Genomic DNA, 14,860 nt, shown 5'->3' with positions numbered 1-14,860 from the left:
GGCCCCAGGGAAGGGGCCGGTTCCCACGCAGGCGCTGGAGGGGCTGGGGTCACCCGGGAAAGTCATTGGCTCCTCCAGCATCACTGGGGGTCTCTCTGACCCGGGTGCAGGTGGGGTGGGCGAGGGGCACCGGGTGCCCATCCCGTACCGGGCGCAGCACAACCTGGGGTGCAGCAGCGCCCGTCCAAGGGTCAGGGCAGAGCCAAGGCAGCATCAGTGGGATGCCACCACCAGCCACGCTTCATTCCCTGTCCCATGGCAGGTGCAAACCCATCATTTGGGACCAGAAACACTTGTTTTTCCCTCTTTGGTACAAAAGCGTGGGCAGCCCTGCGACGGCACGGGGCACAATGGCTTTATTGCTCTATTCTCCATAGAAAATTAATACTCATTATTATGGGGTTTTTTTTTTTAAGAAAAGAGGTTATCCACTGCAGATCCAGAGGAGAATCAAGATCGCTGGGAGCAGCACCGGCTCCCTCAATGATTAAGACACAGGTAGCACCCATCACACCTCAGTGAAGCCCCGCTGGCTCTGCGCCAGCTTCAGGCTTTGTAGCTCAGCTCAGCGTTCATCTTGGTGTACATCTCATAAATCGCATCCAGGATGGGGGTAACCCTGGAGAGGAACTGGTGAATCTTCTCTATGCTCTCCTCCTCTTTCACTTCTTTACCCTTCTCCAGGGCCTTAAGCAAATCTGATTTGTAGGGAAGAGCGTAGACCGAGCCCTGTAAAGCAGGGGGAGAAGCTGTGAGGGTCCCACGAACCCAAAGTTCTCCCCATCCCAAATGCAGGGCCTTTGTCTGGGTGGTTCCCATGCTCCTGGGTGCTCAGAGATGCAGGGGATGCTGGTGGGACACCTGGAGAAGCAGGGATGCACAGGAAGGGCTCCCTGGAAACACAGCTCAGGATAGAGCAGCAGCTTCCTGCGCTTCCAAGCCCGCGTTCCCCTGAAGTTCATCGCTGCTCAGGGCAGCTCACGGAGCAGCTGGACTCTAAAGAAAGGCTGCTCTCCCCCGTGGGGGGTGTGAAAACTCACCGTGAAGAGCTTCTGCAGCATCCAGCCGTGGTACTTCTTCAGCGCGACCTCGTAGGCCTTCATGGCGTTCACCCGGATGAGGTTCGGGTGCTCCTCGTCCCGCTCCCCGTCCGAGATGCTCTGCAGCAGCACCAGCATGAACTTCAGGCCCCTGGGAGAAGAGCGGAGATGAGGAGCTGGGGAAGGGACGGCTGCTCCCCAGCCCTCAGCCAGGCACCCCTGGGCGCATCCAGGACCCCCCCCCCAAAAAACCCCCCAGCCCCCCCGGCCACACGCTGTCCCCACAGGGCTGACGCCTGACCCTGTGAGTTCCTGCTTGAGCAGCCAGCGTGCCAGGCTGTGCTCCCCAAAACACAGCACCCCACACTGCCCCAGCCTGAAGGGGCTGTGGCTGGCATTCCATGGGCTCCCTGTGTGCTGGGATGCAGCCTGGAGCACCCACTGACCAGCCTGCGCTCCCCAAAACACAGTACCCCACACTGCCCCAGCCAAACCCAGCCTGAGGGGGCTGTGACTGGCATTCCATGGGCACCCTGTGTGCTGGGATGGGGCATGGAGCACCCACTGACCAGCCTGCACTCCCCAAAACACAGCACCCCACACTGCCCCAGCCTGAGGGGGCTGTGGCTGGCATTCCATGGGCTCCCTGTGTGCCAGGACACCGTCTGGAACACCCCCCGACGCCGGGAATCACCTTTTCAGCCACATGAGTGCCAGCGTGGCGCCCGTCTTGGGCCAGGCTGAGCCGTGCATCTCCTTCTCCACCTCCAGGATGTTCTGCAGGGTCTTGAACTTGGTGGGGTTGGAGTCATAAACGGCGCGGATTTTCTGGGAGAGCAGAGGGGAAGTTGGTGCCCGGGAGCTGCGGGGGCAGCTCCGGAGAGCAGCCGGGCCGGTGCGCACGGCTGCGGCGCAGGGAGAGGTGTCACTGCAGCCTCGTTAATTAACGCACACGACTGAGACGAGCCCCTGCTGAGCCTGAAAGCCCCCACGGGAAGAAAATCCCTTTTAAACACCTCCAGGCCCTGCCCCTCCGGTCCCGCAGCATCTCTGCCCAGGGGCTCACACCCCCCGCAGAGCCCTCCCGCGCCCCTTCCTACCTTGATATTTCCAGCCAGGTCTGCTTTGACCGGCGAGTAGACGATGGGAGTGCCCAGGCAGTCTGTAGGGACAGGGAGGGAGTCATTAGGGGACACGGGGACACCACAAAGAGCCACAACCAGCAGGTTTCACCTGAACCACAAGCGGGATGTGGCCAGCACGGGGCTCCCAGATGAGGTACTGAGAGATGGGCTTTAGGAGAGGATGGGTACGGATGGACTCGATGGTCCTAAAGGCTTTCCCCAGCCTCGTGATTCTGTGATTCCTTTGGGTCTGCGCCTCGGGACAGCCCTGCCTCCCACCCCGGGACCCCTCCTCTGGCCCCAGGACCCCTTCCCCTGGCCCCGAGACCCCTTCCTCTGGCCCCGGGAGCCCTTCCCCTGGCCCCGGGACCCCTTCCTCTGGCCCCGGGACCCCTCCTCTGGCCCCGGGAGCCCTTCCCCTGGCCCTGGGAGCCCTTCCCCTGGCCCCGGGAGCCCTCCCCCTGGCCCCGGAGTCCTTCCCCTGGCCCCGGGAGCCCTTCCCCTGGCCCCGGGAGCCCTTCCCCTGGCCCCGGCAGGGATGCGATGGTCGGGAGGGACGCTCAGCCCCGAGCCCTGCCGCGGGGCCGCCGCACAATACCGACATTGTGGAGGGCAGCGGGACAGCGCGGGCTGTCGCGACATGAGAGCGGCCGAGCCGACACACCCGCGGCGCCGGCAGCCCCGGCGTGGGGTGAGCGGCCCGGCCGGGAGACGCCTGCCCCGGGCGATGCCTCCGGCCGGGGCGTACCGGGAGGAGGCGGCCCGGCCCCGCTGCGGCGTCGGCGGCTCCGCCGGGGCCTCGGGCTCAGCGCGGTGTTTCCCAACGGGGCTGCCGGGCGGGTCAGACGGGACCGTGACGCAACCCCAGCCCCGCCGAGCTCCCCCGGGGGGCACCGGGGCGGAGGAGCAGCCGGGCCCGGGGCCGAGCGCCGACCGGGGCAGCTCCGGGACGGGGGAAGGGCTACCCGGGACGGGGGAAGGGCTACCCGGGACGGGACGGGACGGGGACCCGCACCGGCAAGCCCCGAGGGCCGTCTGCCCGCGGACAGCCGCGGCGGCGGGGCCGGTACCGGGTCGGGCCCCGCCGCGGCTCCCCCCGCCCCCGCTCACCGAAGAAGGGCGGCAGGTGCGCCACGGCCTCCAGGAACGGCAGCGTCTCGATCTGCTTGTCGGCCGGCAGCGGCTTGAACTCGTGTTCCAGCAGCAGCGCCATGGCCGGGCCCGGCCCGCCCCAACCCGGCCGCAGCCCCGCTCGCTCCCACCCGGCCCCGGCCCCGGCTCCACCGCCCACCCGGCAGCGCGGCTGCTACCGGGTCCCGCCCCCGCGGCTCCAGCCAATAGCCGCGCACCGCCCGCCCACCTGTCCGCCAATCGGGACACGGGGGCGGGCCTTTCAGGCGCGGGGGGGGCGGGGCGAGTGGGTCCCATTGACACCCGCCTCACCCCGGACCCCCCGGACCCTTCTCACCCCTGAGCCCCCCTTGATCTTCCCCCTCTGCCCCCTCCTCGAGGGTCCGGCCGGCTGCGGGGGCCGCTTCGGGCGCGGTTCCTTCCCCCACCCGGCCGGTTCATCCCCCGGTGAGGGCGGCGGGGGGGGGGAAACCGGAGCATCCCCCGCCGCGGTTGGTCACCCCGCGCCGCCGGCGCTCCCCGGGCCGGGTGCAGTGTTGCCGGCGGGAGGGCGTTAATTATTTAGGGGAGATGAATTTTTCATGGGGACCAGGCGGGCTCCATCAGCGCGGGACAACGGCCCGACCTACACCGGGCAGGGCGAGCGCCCTCCCCCCCCCCCCCCCGCACCGCAGCTGGACAACGAGCGGGGAGCGGGCGGTGCGGGGAGCGGAGGGCGTCTCAGCCGGCCGGGGGGTCGGGGTGCACCCACGACGGGGCCCCGGATCCGGCGCCTTTACCGGCTGTTCTGGAAAAACCGGTCGCGGGGCGATACCGATCTCTGGCCCGCGCTACGGGCGCCGCCGCCGCCGCCTCCCCTGCGGTGCCGGCTCGGGCAGAGGCCGGCCGGGGTTTGGTACAAGCGGGGACAGAAACCTCCGCCCCCCTGAAACGCTCCCAGCGCTGTAAATAAATAACCGGAGCCTCCCCCGCGAAGCTCGGCCCCGCGTGACCCTGAGCGGCACCCGTAGCGGCCGGAGGCGTTGCCATGGTGCCGGCCGTTGGCGGGGGGCGGCGGGCGATGATGGCGCAGCGCTGGGCGGGCTGGGGCCGGGCCCCGGAGCGGCGGCGGGAGCTGGAGGCGCGCAGGCGGCAGCAGTGGGAGCAAGTCAGCCGCTCCTTCGCCCGGGACGCCGTGTGCTGCGCCAGGCAGGCGCGGTGGAGCGTGCCGAGGCCCCCTGCGCCCTGGTACGGGACGGGCCCCGGGCGGGGAGAGGCCGGGGCCGGGCGGGGAGAGGCCGGGGCCGGGCGGGGAGAGGCCCGGGCCGGGCGGGGAGAGGCCGGGGCCGTTCCCCTGACGCTCCCGGGCGTGTCGCAGCCCGGCGGCGGTGCAGCAGGAGGCGGAGGAGGCGGCGGCGCGGCTGGAGCAGCGTCGGGCCCGGCTGCGCCGGCTGCTGGACGAGGAGCGGGAGGCGCTGGAGACGGAGCTGCGGGAGCTGCGGCGGGGCAGCGGGGGGATGCGGCAGCGGAGCGAGGAGCTGCGAGCCGGCCGGGAGGAGCGGAGGAGGAAGGTGAGGGGAGCAGCAGGGACACAGAGTCCTGCCCGGCGCCGGGAGGGGAAGGGTAGCTCCGGGCCCGGCCTGACCCAGCACTGCTGTCCCCAGGTTGCTGAGCAGCTGCTGGCCGAGCACTGGAAGAGGAACACGGCTGAGCTCCGGGAGGTGATGTTACCTTCTCTGTGGTCCCCGTTGCCTTGTGTTTATCAGGTTGTGTTTTAACACCAAAGCCATCACCCAGCCACCGCTGTCACACCTCCTGAGTCGCTGCCCTTGGCCCAGGTTCTGACAAACAGCAGGCTAAGAAGAAAGTGATTTAAGGCAGCCTCTGAAAGGTGGTATTGTCCAAACCTAGAACCACCAGAAAATGAGTTCTGACACCAGGAATGCATTTTCAGTGCCTGGTGCCATGTCCACAGTACTTCCTCAGTCTTTATTCCACCAGCCTGTTGCTACTGTAGCTGTTTCTGGCATTGCTGTAGCGTTCCCCAGAACTGGTGTATGACATTGACCATCAGTTGGGACCTGGAGGGCACAGAGACACCCAACTTAGAGGCTGCTGCTGCTCCAGATCCAGCAGATGCTGGGGAACTGGAGAGCCTCTGGCACTGACTGCGATGCTGGGTCTCTTGGTGCTTACAGCTGGAGTCGGAGCTGCACAGGAGGCACGTGGTGGAGGCTTGGGGCGATCAGCTGACACAGAAAACCAAGGTACACTGGGGTGGTGGGTGGTACTGCTCACTGGGGCAGACTCCTGAGGGACACCACACGCCTCTTGACCTGGCTGGCAGGCAGCTTGCCTACCTGTACAGACAGGGCTTGGATGGGGAAGCAGTTGCCTCGAGTTGTTTCTCTCACACTGGTCTTGAACCAGATAGTGACTGAGGTCACCCTGCTCGTTCCCACAGTGATGGGGAGTGTGGGTGGCTGCAGAAAGCCAGGAGCTGCTAACAGGAAGGGTGCTTCTGATGAAGAGCTGGTGTTGCTGTGCCCTGACTACATGCTCCTTGTCTCCTAGAAAATCCCACACTCGCCTAACGCAGAGCTGCAGTGCAGAGGGCTCAGTATTGCAACAAACACATGGAGTGATTTAGATGGGAAAGGATAGCAGAGGCCTTCAAAAACCACTTTCAGAGTTAACTAAACCAATCCTCTAAGCTGTACTAGGAAAATATGAGTGATTTGAGATGCTTTAGATCAGTCCTGTGCAGGCTGTGGACGGGCAGATAACCTTCTTCAGGCAGCAGAGATTTGCTTTGTCTCCACGTCCCTCCCTAGTGCATTTTGTTCCGTATTTTCCCATTATACACCAGCTTGCAGAGTCTGATTTAGGGGTTTCCTGAGCCAGAGGGTGTTTCTTTGCATCAGCCAAACCTCATGTGCCCTGTTTTCCTTTGGCTGGGAAAGCGAGCAGCAGCTGAGCTGGAGGAGAGAAGGCGTTCTGAGAACGAGCAGGAACTTGCACGAAGGGAAGCGCTGGAAAGAATGAAACAAGAGGAAGAGAAGCGCCGGCTGCAAGAGAAGCAGCAAGCAGAGACCCTGCTCCAGCAGATAGAAGAGCTGAAATTACAGGAGACAGAGGTAATCTTTAGTTTCTCCTCATTTGAGAAGGAAATTGTTTGATTTAGGAATGCAGCAGCGCTGACCTGACCTCTTCCTTCAGGGTTCCACTAGATTAAAGCTGGAGCTAAGCTCGCAGTGACACGAGTTCTGGCAGTGCAGAGCTCTCAGCCTGGCAGCTGGATTCTGGTGGCTCTGTGCTGCTCTGGAAGGGCGAGTGAAGTGCCCTTTTGTGCTGCACCAGGAGAGAAAGGGATCTGTAGAAACTTCTGAGTGTGACAGGTTTGGGTCAGGGGCTGGAGCTCCTCACAGTGTCTCCTGTGCTGGGAACCACTGAGACCTGGATTAAATTCCTGTGGAATATGCCCTCCAGCGAGGATTCTGACTGCTTGCAGAGGGGCAGAACAGGGTACAAAGGCTCTCTGGGGTGTCTCTATCCCAGACTCACTCTTTTTTGGTGGTTTTTTTTTTCTTTTAGGCAAAAAAGCTGAAAAAAGAGCAAGAGAATTTATTAAAGCAGCAGTGGGAGCTGGAGAACTTGGAAGAAGAAAGGAAACAAATGGAAGAGCACCGGAAGAAGCAAGAGCTTGGGTATGACGTTGAGGGTGGCTTGTCTCAGCAGGGCTGGGGGAGAACCTGGTCCTGTGCCCACGTGTGGCACGAGATGTTTTGGGTGGCAGCAGTTGGTGGTAAAAATTCAGGGGGTTTTGATGGAAATGCCCAGAACAGCCAGTGAGCAAACACATCATCACCATGACTACTTCTTGTTCCTGGTAGCAGGTACCACTGGTGCCTGGGAGCTCTGCTGTGGTACATGTACCTTCAGGAGTGCTGGCCTGTAACAGCATTGGGCTGCAGTGTCAGCTGGAACGTTTTGTTTTCTTTCAGTCGCTTTTTGAGGCATCAGTTTAACACCCAGCTGAAGAGACGAGCCCAGATGGTACAAGAGGAGCTGGTAAGAGCAAGCACCCCTCAGTTCATGTTACAGTGCTGAAGAAACTTGTTGTGTATCCTCTACATGCCTGCAGCTCATTAGCTAATTAGGAAGGCCCTTTCAGCTTGTGAACAGGGCTGGAGCAAAGAGATGGTGGAGAAAGCGGCAGACTGAGCCTCTTGCTGAGCCACCCCTGATGCTGTCACTAGTAACTGTAGAGTAGCTCTGCACACAGGCTGGAAGCCTTTTGGGTAGTTATTAACCTCGTGGCTTTCCCAAAGGAGATGGACAGGCAGATCTTACTAACCCTCCTGGAGAAGGAAGATGAGGAGCAGCGGCGCCAGTCTGCGCGACGAGAACGAGCGGTGGCCGATGCTGCCTGGATGAAACGTGTCATTGAGGAACAGCTCCAGTTAGAAAAGGAGAGGGAGGCAGAGCTGGAGACTGCTTTTAGGTGAGTCTGCCGGGCTCTGAACTTTGTGCTGAGTGTTCCTGCCTGGCTGGAGTTCCTGTGTTAAACAGGCTCTGACAGAGGACGTTAGGAAGAGGTGTCTGGCCAGCCGTGCCGTTCCTGAGCCCGAGCACTGTGCTAGGCAGGCAGTGTGCCAGGACAGACAGACAGACCCAAAGCTTTTCTGCCAGGACACAATCAAAACCTGAGACTGTTTTTGGGTTACTTCATCCCAGCACCTTGTGCATCTTTTCTGTTACCTGAGCTGTAACAGCAACACCGAGGTGCCAGCATTACCTGCTAGTTGCAAACCCCTGTGTTGTTCCCTTGTGTAGCTCAGAGCTGGTTGGTAGAAGCTGCTTCAGGTTCAAAGTGATGCTGCCCCCAGCTCAGGGAGCATCTTCACTGCTGACAGCACAGTGTGTGCTCCATCCATCAAGCTTTAGTTAAGGGTTTTGTTTGCCAAGAGGTCGGAGCAGCACGGGGGTGTGAAGAGAAACCCAAGTGCTCCTTCAAACCCCAGGGTAGCTTGTTCATGCTCACTGAGTGTACGTTTGGTTTGTAACCATTAGTAGTAACCTTAGAGAGAATTCTTTGCTCCCTCCTTTAGAGAAGAAGCTAAAAAAGTGTGGGAGAAGAGGGAAGAAGAATGGGAAAGGGAGAAGAACGCCAGAGATCGCCTGATGAATGAGGTGATGACCTCCTGGCTCAAAGAAGCCATCGTTCCAGCTCCAGAGGCTTTCTGCTTGGCCAATCCGTTTCTCCAAGAGCTGTGTAACCCTCTACACCACGATTCCCCCAGTTCTGCTGCTCAGCCTGGTCCCTCTGACTTAACTTCTCCCTTCCTCCTCTCTTCACAAAGGTCCTTGCAGGCAGGCAGCGCCAGATCCAAGAGAAGATGGAGTTAAACCGGCGGGCCCAAGAAGAGTCTATAAAGTATCGAGAGCAGCTGATTAAGGACCTTGAAGAGGCAAAAGAACTGACCAGGAGAGAGAAGGAGCAGGAGGAGGAACTGAAGACAGCCCGCAGGCAGGAGCTGGAAGCGCAGGTACCCTCTGCTTCCCAGAGACGCGCCCAGTCGGCGCCTGATCTGGCCCTAACAGCCCCCTCTGTGCCCAGCTGACAGAACGGCGCTCACAGGGACGGGAGGAGCAGCTGCGTCAGCGGGAGGAGGAGGCGGCGGCGCGCTCAGCCCGGCAGCGCTCGGAGGAGCTGGTGCGGGAGGAGGCCGGGCGCATGGCGCAGCAGGGCTACCCCAGCAGGGTACGTACCGCTGCCCGGCGGCCCTGGCATCACCCAGGCAGAGCTGGTGTCATCATTCCCCTTTGCACAGCGCCAGGACAGACCCCAGGCCCGTTCCTCCCCCTTTCTGTTTGAGTGCCATGGGACTCTGATCCCTTTCCTGTTACCAATAGCCATGCTTTAGGTCCCAGTTTTGGAAGAATTTGAGGCAGACCTGTTGCTGCCTGTCTCCAGTGTTACTGCTCATTACTCTCAGGGGCAGGAACGCCTTTGCCAGCTCTACCTGCTGAGCTGAGCCGCAGTAACCCTCCCTCACCCACCTGCTGTCATGCCAAGCCACAAGCCCACGTGCCACCACTCACCTCATCAGACGGTGGCTGTTGGAGAAAGGGGGGTGGTGTTCCTGCCCTCAGCTGCCAATGCTTCAGTGCTCCCAATGCCTGTTCTTGGCGGATGTTCCTTCTCCGCGTGGCGGGTGTTCAGTCAGGCCCTGTAAGGTAGTTACCATCCTCCTTTTGCCCCCGTTAGCTCTACGGTTACCCCAGAGCAGCGTGGACCTGAAGATCCCCGTTCTTTGCACCTGAGGAATGAGCACTGAACGCAGCTGCAGAAGGAAAACAGTGAAGACTGGAGGATCTTCTGAAGCAACAGGGGCTCTGAGGAGCTACGACGATGCCAAGACTCGACTCTAGGTGATTCCCAGCACTACTTTGCCATGGAGCAGGAACTGTACATCACTTGGTGCTGCATTTGCTGGTGTCAGGCTCCACCTGGGCACATCCCCTCCCAGAGCTCTTCCACACTGCAGGCTTTACTCACTGTAGAAACCTTCTCCAAGATATCCAGGAGTGAAATAACCCCAAATAATTTTGCACATTGAAAGGGTTGTAGCATTTTATAGTAATACTGTAAACAAAAGATTAAGTCAAAATACTGTACAGACAGAGTGACACGGATAAACACAAAGGTTTGGAAAAAGGCAACAATTTTTTTACTTTCCTATGCAGCATTTTGTAAAGAACCAGTAAATTTGTTTACAAGGGGAAAAAAATAAAAAGAGATCTGGTCATAAAAGAACAAAACCTCTTCTGTTACTCGAGGTGATCTGACCCCTCTGCCCCACAGTGCTGTACCATTGGAGGGCTAATTGCTTCCGTGGGCATTGAACGGCTGTGGCTGTGGGCAGAGCTGAGGGAGCTCAGCACCACCTGCCTGAGACTCCCTGCCTGGCCCCAGAGCTGCAGTGTGACTGTGCCCACCTTACAGCAAGCGTGGTCCCTGCTGTGTAAGTGACAGGATGGGAAATAAATTATGGGTTGGCCGTGTTCTCATAGCTAAACCAAGCTGAGGGGTTGATTGTAGAAAAGGGGGAGCTAATGCAGCTGCAGTGAGGGCTTGTAGCTATCCATGGGTCTGTCTGGTTGGAACAGCTGAGAAACCTAACTCAGAGTTATCCTCTCTGGGAACCAGGCAAGATGAGTTAAAGAAAAGCATATGATGGTGTCCTGAGAGATTAAAAAATACTGTCCACTGCCTCTCAACCATGCCAAGCTAAGAAAAAGTTCCTAGGAGACTGTCCACGTTTTTAACTGCAGGTAACATCCCTCTGAAGTAGGTTTTACAAATCCCTTCTGCAGTTCTAACCCGGCCTGTCTACATTCCCATGAGTTTAGAGACAGTTCTGGGACAGTCTTGGAGAAAGGAAATAAACCCCATTATAGGATTTTCCTCTCTCCCTTCCCTCCCTCTGCCTCTCACTACTCTGAGAAGGGAGGGAATCACACCACCCAAGAACCCAAGAGTGCCCTGGCACTCAGCACTTACACACACGAACACCCCACGACGCAGACAGGACCTGGCCACCGAACTTCAGATCATCTGGTCACCTCAATGTGGCTGTTCCTCACCACAAGAGCGTGTGGTTCAGGCAGCCAGCACGCTGCAGACCCACTGCTGGGACAGCACAGAGCTGAGAACCCTCTGAATGGGAGCATCAGCCCAACTGCCACAACCAGCGCCTTGGGAATGGCAGCACTTCCAGCTGGGACAGGGACAGAAGCCACAAGCAGCAACATCCCTCCTGCCCACAGACTTTATAGACTTCCAAAAAGTTCTTGGGTTTGAAATTATGGACTGAGACAGTTTGGGAAGTTGTGTGAGCTGCCATGGATGTAACACCCCCCCCCTCCCCCTGCTGACATCTGTCCCCCCTACCTGTCTGACAGGGGTTACTCCACCTGTAGCTCCTAAGGTTGAAAGATCTGCATGAAGCCAGAAGCAGCAGTCTGTGCAATCTTTTCACATTTGGATGCGCTGAGGTACAGAGGTTACACAGGTTACACGCTCTGCAGACAGAGCTGCTTTGCACTGGCACACTTTTTAGGCTTTTAACTTCCATTTTTTGCTTGTTTTTAGTTACTGTAGAGATCTCTAGTGAAATTGCACTGAGTTACTGAGCACTGAACGCTGCCAGAATGAGATGGTGCCTGGGAGATGACAGGAACATTCTGTAGAAAACTTAAAAATTATTAAACCAGAAACAAAAGGATAATATTTTAACCACTAATGCCCTAAAGTAACATCAAACACATAGATTAATGGCATAGTGACGACTAAAATAACTATTACCTTTCAAATTCCTTCCAAAACAGATAAAGTGACAAAGACTTTGTATAGTTACATGTAATAGGCTCGGATGCTCACGACTACTATTGTTTTAGAGGACTAAAAAACATATTATTGCACAACAGTTGATATGGGAACAGATAATATTTGGCTCGTACCCCGTTACTGGGACTACAGCCCTTCTTCCTGCTGGGGGGGTACAGTCCTGGAGCTGTCACAGCCTGGTTCACAGCAGGATCCTGTGTCATGTGCAGCTCCAGGATGGACGGAGCAGAGGCCAGATTCTGCCCTCTGATAGGTGCAGCTGGGTTTGGTGGGAGTTTTGCAAGCAGGATCTGAAAGCAGAACGTGGCCCCAAGGAAACATCTAGCAAGAGCTCCATACAACGCTGGTAAGTTGGCTCAACAGCTATTTGCAACATGCTATTATCTGTAACTAAACTGGCAACACAGGCACAAAATAAGGCAGTGGGTTAAATTAATCATAAAATTGTTAGAAAACATGCAAAAATAATACTGAGGGTTTTTTTTTTTTTTAAAAAAAAGTTTCTTGCCCCTTTAGTTTTTCTCATAAAAACGTGTACAGTTCCACACCTCTCTCTGCAATCCAACCTTTTAAAAAAACAAGGAGTAAAAAGCCAAGGGTGACTCAGTTGTTGTTCTCTTTGGTTGTGATGGTAACCAGCTGTTTAGCAGCCTTGGCGATGTCGTAGGCGCACTGGATGACTTGCTGGGTGACCAGCTGGATGTCTGTGGTAGGGCAGGTCTCCGCGGGAAGGGTCTTTTTGCACTCGCACTGGAGCCTGTAGGCACTAGATGTCAGCAGACGCAAAGAAGTCCTTACCAGTTCGGATTTGGGTTTCTGGAGAAGGGAAGAATTGAACCAAGAACAACAGAGCCGTTTCAGGATCACTTTGAACTGGCTGGCAGTGGGGCATGAGTGTTAATACGGGACAGGCTTTCTGCAGACGTGGGGCAGGGGAGACAAGTTCCCTGAGTTTCTCCTCTCTCTCACCTCAGGGATGTTTCCAGCTGCTGCCAGGCAGTGCAGCACTCAGGGAACACTGCTTCATCCTCTTGTTTAGGAAGTTACTCATAGGGATTTTTCTGGTGCCCACTGACTGCCACCCAGCCCGTGTCCTGGCTGACGTCAGGGTACAGCCTGTACAAGACATTGGGGCCAGGGAGGCACAACAGCCTTACATCTCCCTTGCAGTTTTAGAAACAAGACTTCACCAAACCTTAATCATGGAGATTTCACTCCCTACATGTGCTGCGAGGCAACTGATGACTTTGGGAGAGGTCACAGATCTAAACATCCCTGCAAGTAAGAAATCCAGGCAACAGCACTCAACCTGGGGGTGATGAGTCTACCAAAATTCCCATACATCCCCAGCTCCTCAGGCTGGGTGCAACTGAATGCCTGGGTTCACAAATTAGCCCTTCCCAATCAGCAAGCTAATAAATACAAAGATGGAAGACTTGACAAAACCAGAGAGTCATAGAAGCCCAGACTGGGCTGGGCTGGAAGGGACCCCAAGGGTCACAGAGCTCCAAGCCCCTGCCACAGGCAGGGACACCAACCTCCAGCCCTGGAGCTACACAAGGTTGCCCAGGGCCCCATCCAACCTGGCCTTGAACACCCCCAGGGATGAGGCACCCACCCCCAATCCAGGCAGCCTGTTCCAGCCCCTCACCTCTCTCTCTGGAAAGAGCTTCCCCCCAATATCTCATCTAACCCTTCCTTCCTTTAGCTTTAATCCATCCCCCTTGCCCTGCCATTATCCACCCTTTTAAAAAGCTGATTCCCCTCCTGTTCCTCTGCTCCCTTCAGGGACTGGAAGGCTGCAATGAGGTCCCCCCACAGCCTTCTCTTCTCTAGGCTGAACCAGCCCAGCTCCCTCATCCTCTCTCTAAAGGGGAGCTGCTCCTGCCCTCTGATCATCTCTGTGGCCTCCTCTGAACCAACAGTTCCACATCTTTTTTGTATTGTGGGCCCCAGTGATTTCTCCCCACCTTTGGCTCTTGGTTTTCATGTCCTGAAGGGAAACCCAGTGGTCAGGACTGAAACCACCCCCTGTAACCATGGTCGGTACGTACTTTTGGGAACAGAGCTGCCATTTCCGTCACTGCCACGTGGATTCTCTCCGAGCACGGTATATAGCTGCAAGAGAATGCAGTGTGTCACTCAGAATGCAAGGACTCCCTTTCCTCTTTGATTTCACTCCCCTGTGGCGTGTTCTAAAAACAACAGAGCAGCCAAAGCCACATATCTCTATATATTCTATAAGGATCCCTGTAGACTGCACTGGAGGCAGCAGAAGCAGCTGGTGCAACACAGCACACGGTGACTCCTGCTCTCCCCGTGGTGTTCCCCAGCACAAGCCAGGATAGAACTCCAGAGTTTCAGGAAAAGCAAGAGCTTAGCCAACAGGACAGAATTCTTCCCTAAGCTTTGCATTATTCTTCAATCAAAGTCTGCTTGAAGGAGTTAACTGTCCACAGCCTGACAGAACAAACACTGCCAGTCTCAGCTTGCTGCTGTTATGCAAATGTGTCTATGAATATTAACTGCACATTAACCCAGAGGTTTGCATTGCCCAACCTCCTGCACACCCAACTATTCAAGCCTTAGAATTCATCCCCAAACTGTTCAGAAACTGGCTCAGCTGCTTCTGTTTGGTGTAGGCACAATGACATAGTGGTGTTACCTGTAGGAGAGCATGCCTGAGCAAACTGGCTCAGCAGAGACAGGCACAAAATAAAGTCAGATTCTGCAATATGAAAATATTTAAACAAAATCCAGTGACACAGACAGGCTTTGGGAAAAGAAGTTACTTTTTTCCCCTCAGTGCAGTGTTGGCAATGAAAAGCAGATTAAAAAGCCCAACACTTGGTACATGGGATCTGAGGAAGTTGAGCGTGCTGCTGGTTTTGGGAAATCTCCATCCATTTGTCTGGAAGGAGCTCTTTCTGCCTGAGCCCAGAGACTGCAAAACCCATCTACTACAAGTTTAAAAACTGCTAAGGATCAGAACAGCTAAAAATATCCAGTAATCTCTGAAGCAAAGTTTAAAAAAACAACCACCCAACCAACCGTGTTTTCATTGATTTCATGTTTGAGAGTTGAATTTTGGCCATCTGAACTCTTGGTGTTAAGAGTCCAGGGTTGGCATTTAGAGGACTGTCTTGTCTGCACCTCTGAGGCAATGCAGTTCT

The 14,860-nt window shown here is 56.9% G+C and overlaps 3 protein-coding genes across 5 annotated transcripts in view; 1 reads left to right on the top strand and 2 right to left on the bottom strand.

Moving 5' to 3' along the window:
• Positions 1-331: 331 nt before the first annotated feature.
• GLTP (glycolipid transfer protein) lies at positions 332-3,406 on the bottom strand. The gene is made up of 5 exons (XM_084271849.1): positions 3,275-3,406; positions 2,141-2,202; positions 1,735-1,868; positions 1,041-1,191; positions 332-729 (listed from the first exon to the last, which is right to left on the bottom strand). The coding sequence occupies exons 1-5, from the start codon at positions 3,375-3,377 to the stop codon at positions 547-549; spliced, it is 633 nt and encodes a 210-aa protein (XP_084127975.1). The 5' UTR covers positions 3,378-3,406; the 3' UTR covers positions 332-546.
• An 878-nt stretch (positions 3,407-4,284) lies between these two features.
• On the top strand, positions 4,285-11,006 carry TCHP (trichoplein keratin filament binding). Of its 2 annotated transcripts, none has more exons than XM_084271899.1 (12): positions 4,285-4,522; positions 4,653-4,845; positions 4,939-4,995; positions 5,473-5,541; positions 6,238-6,411; positions 6,869-6,981; positions 7,279-7,345; positions 7,609-7,778; positions 8,386-8,467; positions 8,638-8,823; positions 8,895-9,038; positions 9,546-11,006. In XM_084271899.1, the coding sequence occupies exons 1-12, from the start codon at positions 4,323-4,325 to the stop codon at positions 9,576-9,578; spliced, it is 1,488 nt and encodes a 495-aa protein (XP_084128025.1). In that variant the 5' UTR covers positions 4,285-4,322; the 3' UTR covers positions 9,579-11,006. The 2 variants fall into 2 exon arrangements, with proteins under 2 accessions (XP_084128025.1, XP_084128024.1); XM_084271898.1 differs by having other exon boundaries at positions 7,606-7,778.
• Positions 11,007-12,236: 1,230 nt separating this feature from the next.
• Positions 12,237-14,860, bottom strand: part of GIT2 (GIT ArfGAP 2) — a gene marked incomplete at its 5' end in the record, with an annotated part of 29,539 nt that continues 26,915 nt past the window's right edge. For both annotated transcript variants that reach the window (XM_084271804.1, XM_084271805.1), the window contains 2 exons: positions 12,237-12,503; positions 13,742-13,805. In XM_084271804.1, the coding sequence (XP_084127930.1) occupies positions 12,291-12,503; positions 13,742-13,805 (277 nt within the window). In that variant the 3' untranslated portion in view covers positions 12,237-12,290. The remainder of the gene's footprint in view (positions 12,504-13,741; positions 13,806-14,860) is intronic.

The sequence above is a fragment of the Gallinula chloropus genome (assembly GCF_964237585.1).
Source record: "Gallinula chloropus genome assembly, chromosome: 17".
Lineage (NCBI taxonomy): Eukaryota > Metazoa > Chordata > Aves > Gruiformes > Rallidae > Gallinula > Gallinula chloropus.
This window is presented reverse-complemented; position numbering and strand designations above follow the sequence as displayed.

Bases quoted from the DNA above. Each gene is read 5' to 3' on its own strand.
- TCHP (XM_084271898.1), top strand. From the start codon at position 4,323: ATGGTGCCGGCCGTTGGCGGGGGGCGGCGGGCGATGATGGCGCAGCGC. The intron at 7,779-8,385 runs GTGAGTCTGCCG...TCCCTCCTTTAG, and splicing joins GAGCTGGAGACTGCTTTTAG to AGAAGAAGCTAAAAAAGTGT. The intron at 9,039-9,545 runs GTACGTACCGCT...TGCCCCCGTTAG, and splicing joins AGCAGGGCTACCCCAGCAGG to CTCTACGGTTACCCCAGAGC.
- GLTP (XM_084271849.1), bottom strand. From the start codon at position 3,377: ATGGCGCTGCTGCTGGAACACGAGTTCAAGCCGCTGCCGGCCGACAAG. The intron at 1,869-2,140 runs GTAGGAAGGGGC...CTGCTCTCCCAG, and splicing joins ACCTGGCTGGAAATATCAAG to AAAATCCGCGCCGTTTATGA. The intron at 1,192-1,734 runs GTGATTCCCGGC...CTCTTCTCCCAG, and splicing joins GCACTCATGTGGCTGAAAAG to GGGCCTGAAGTTCATGCTGG.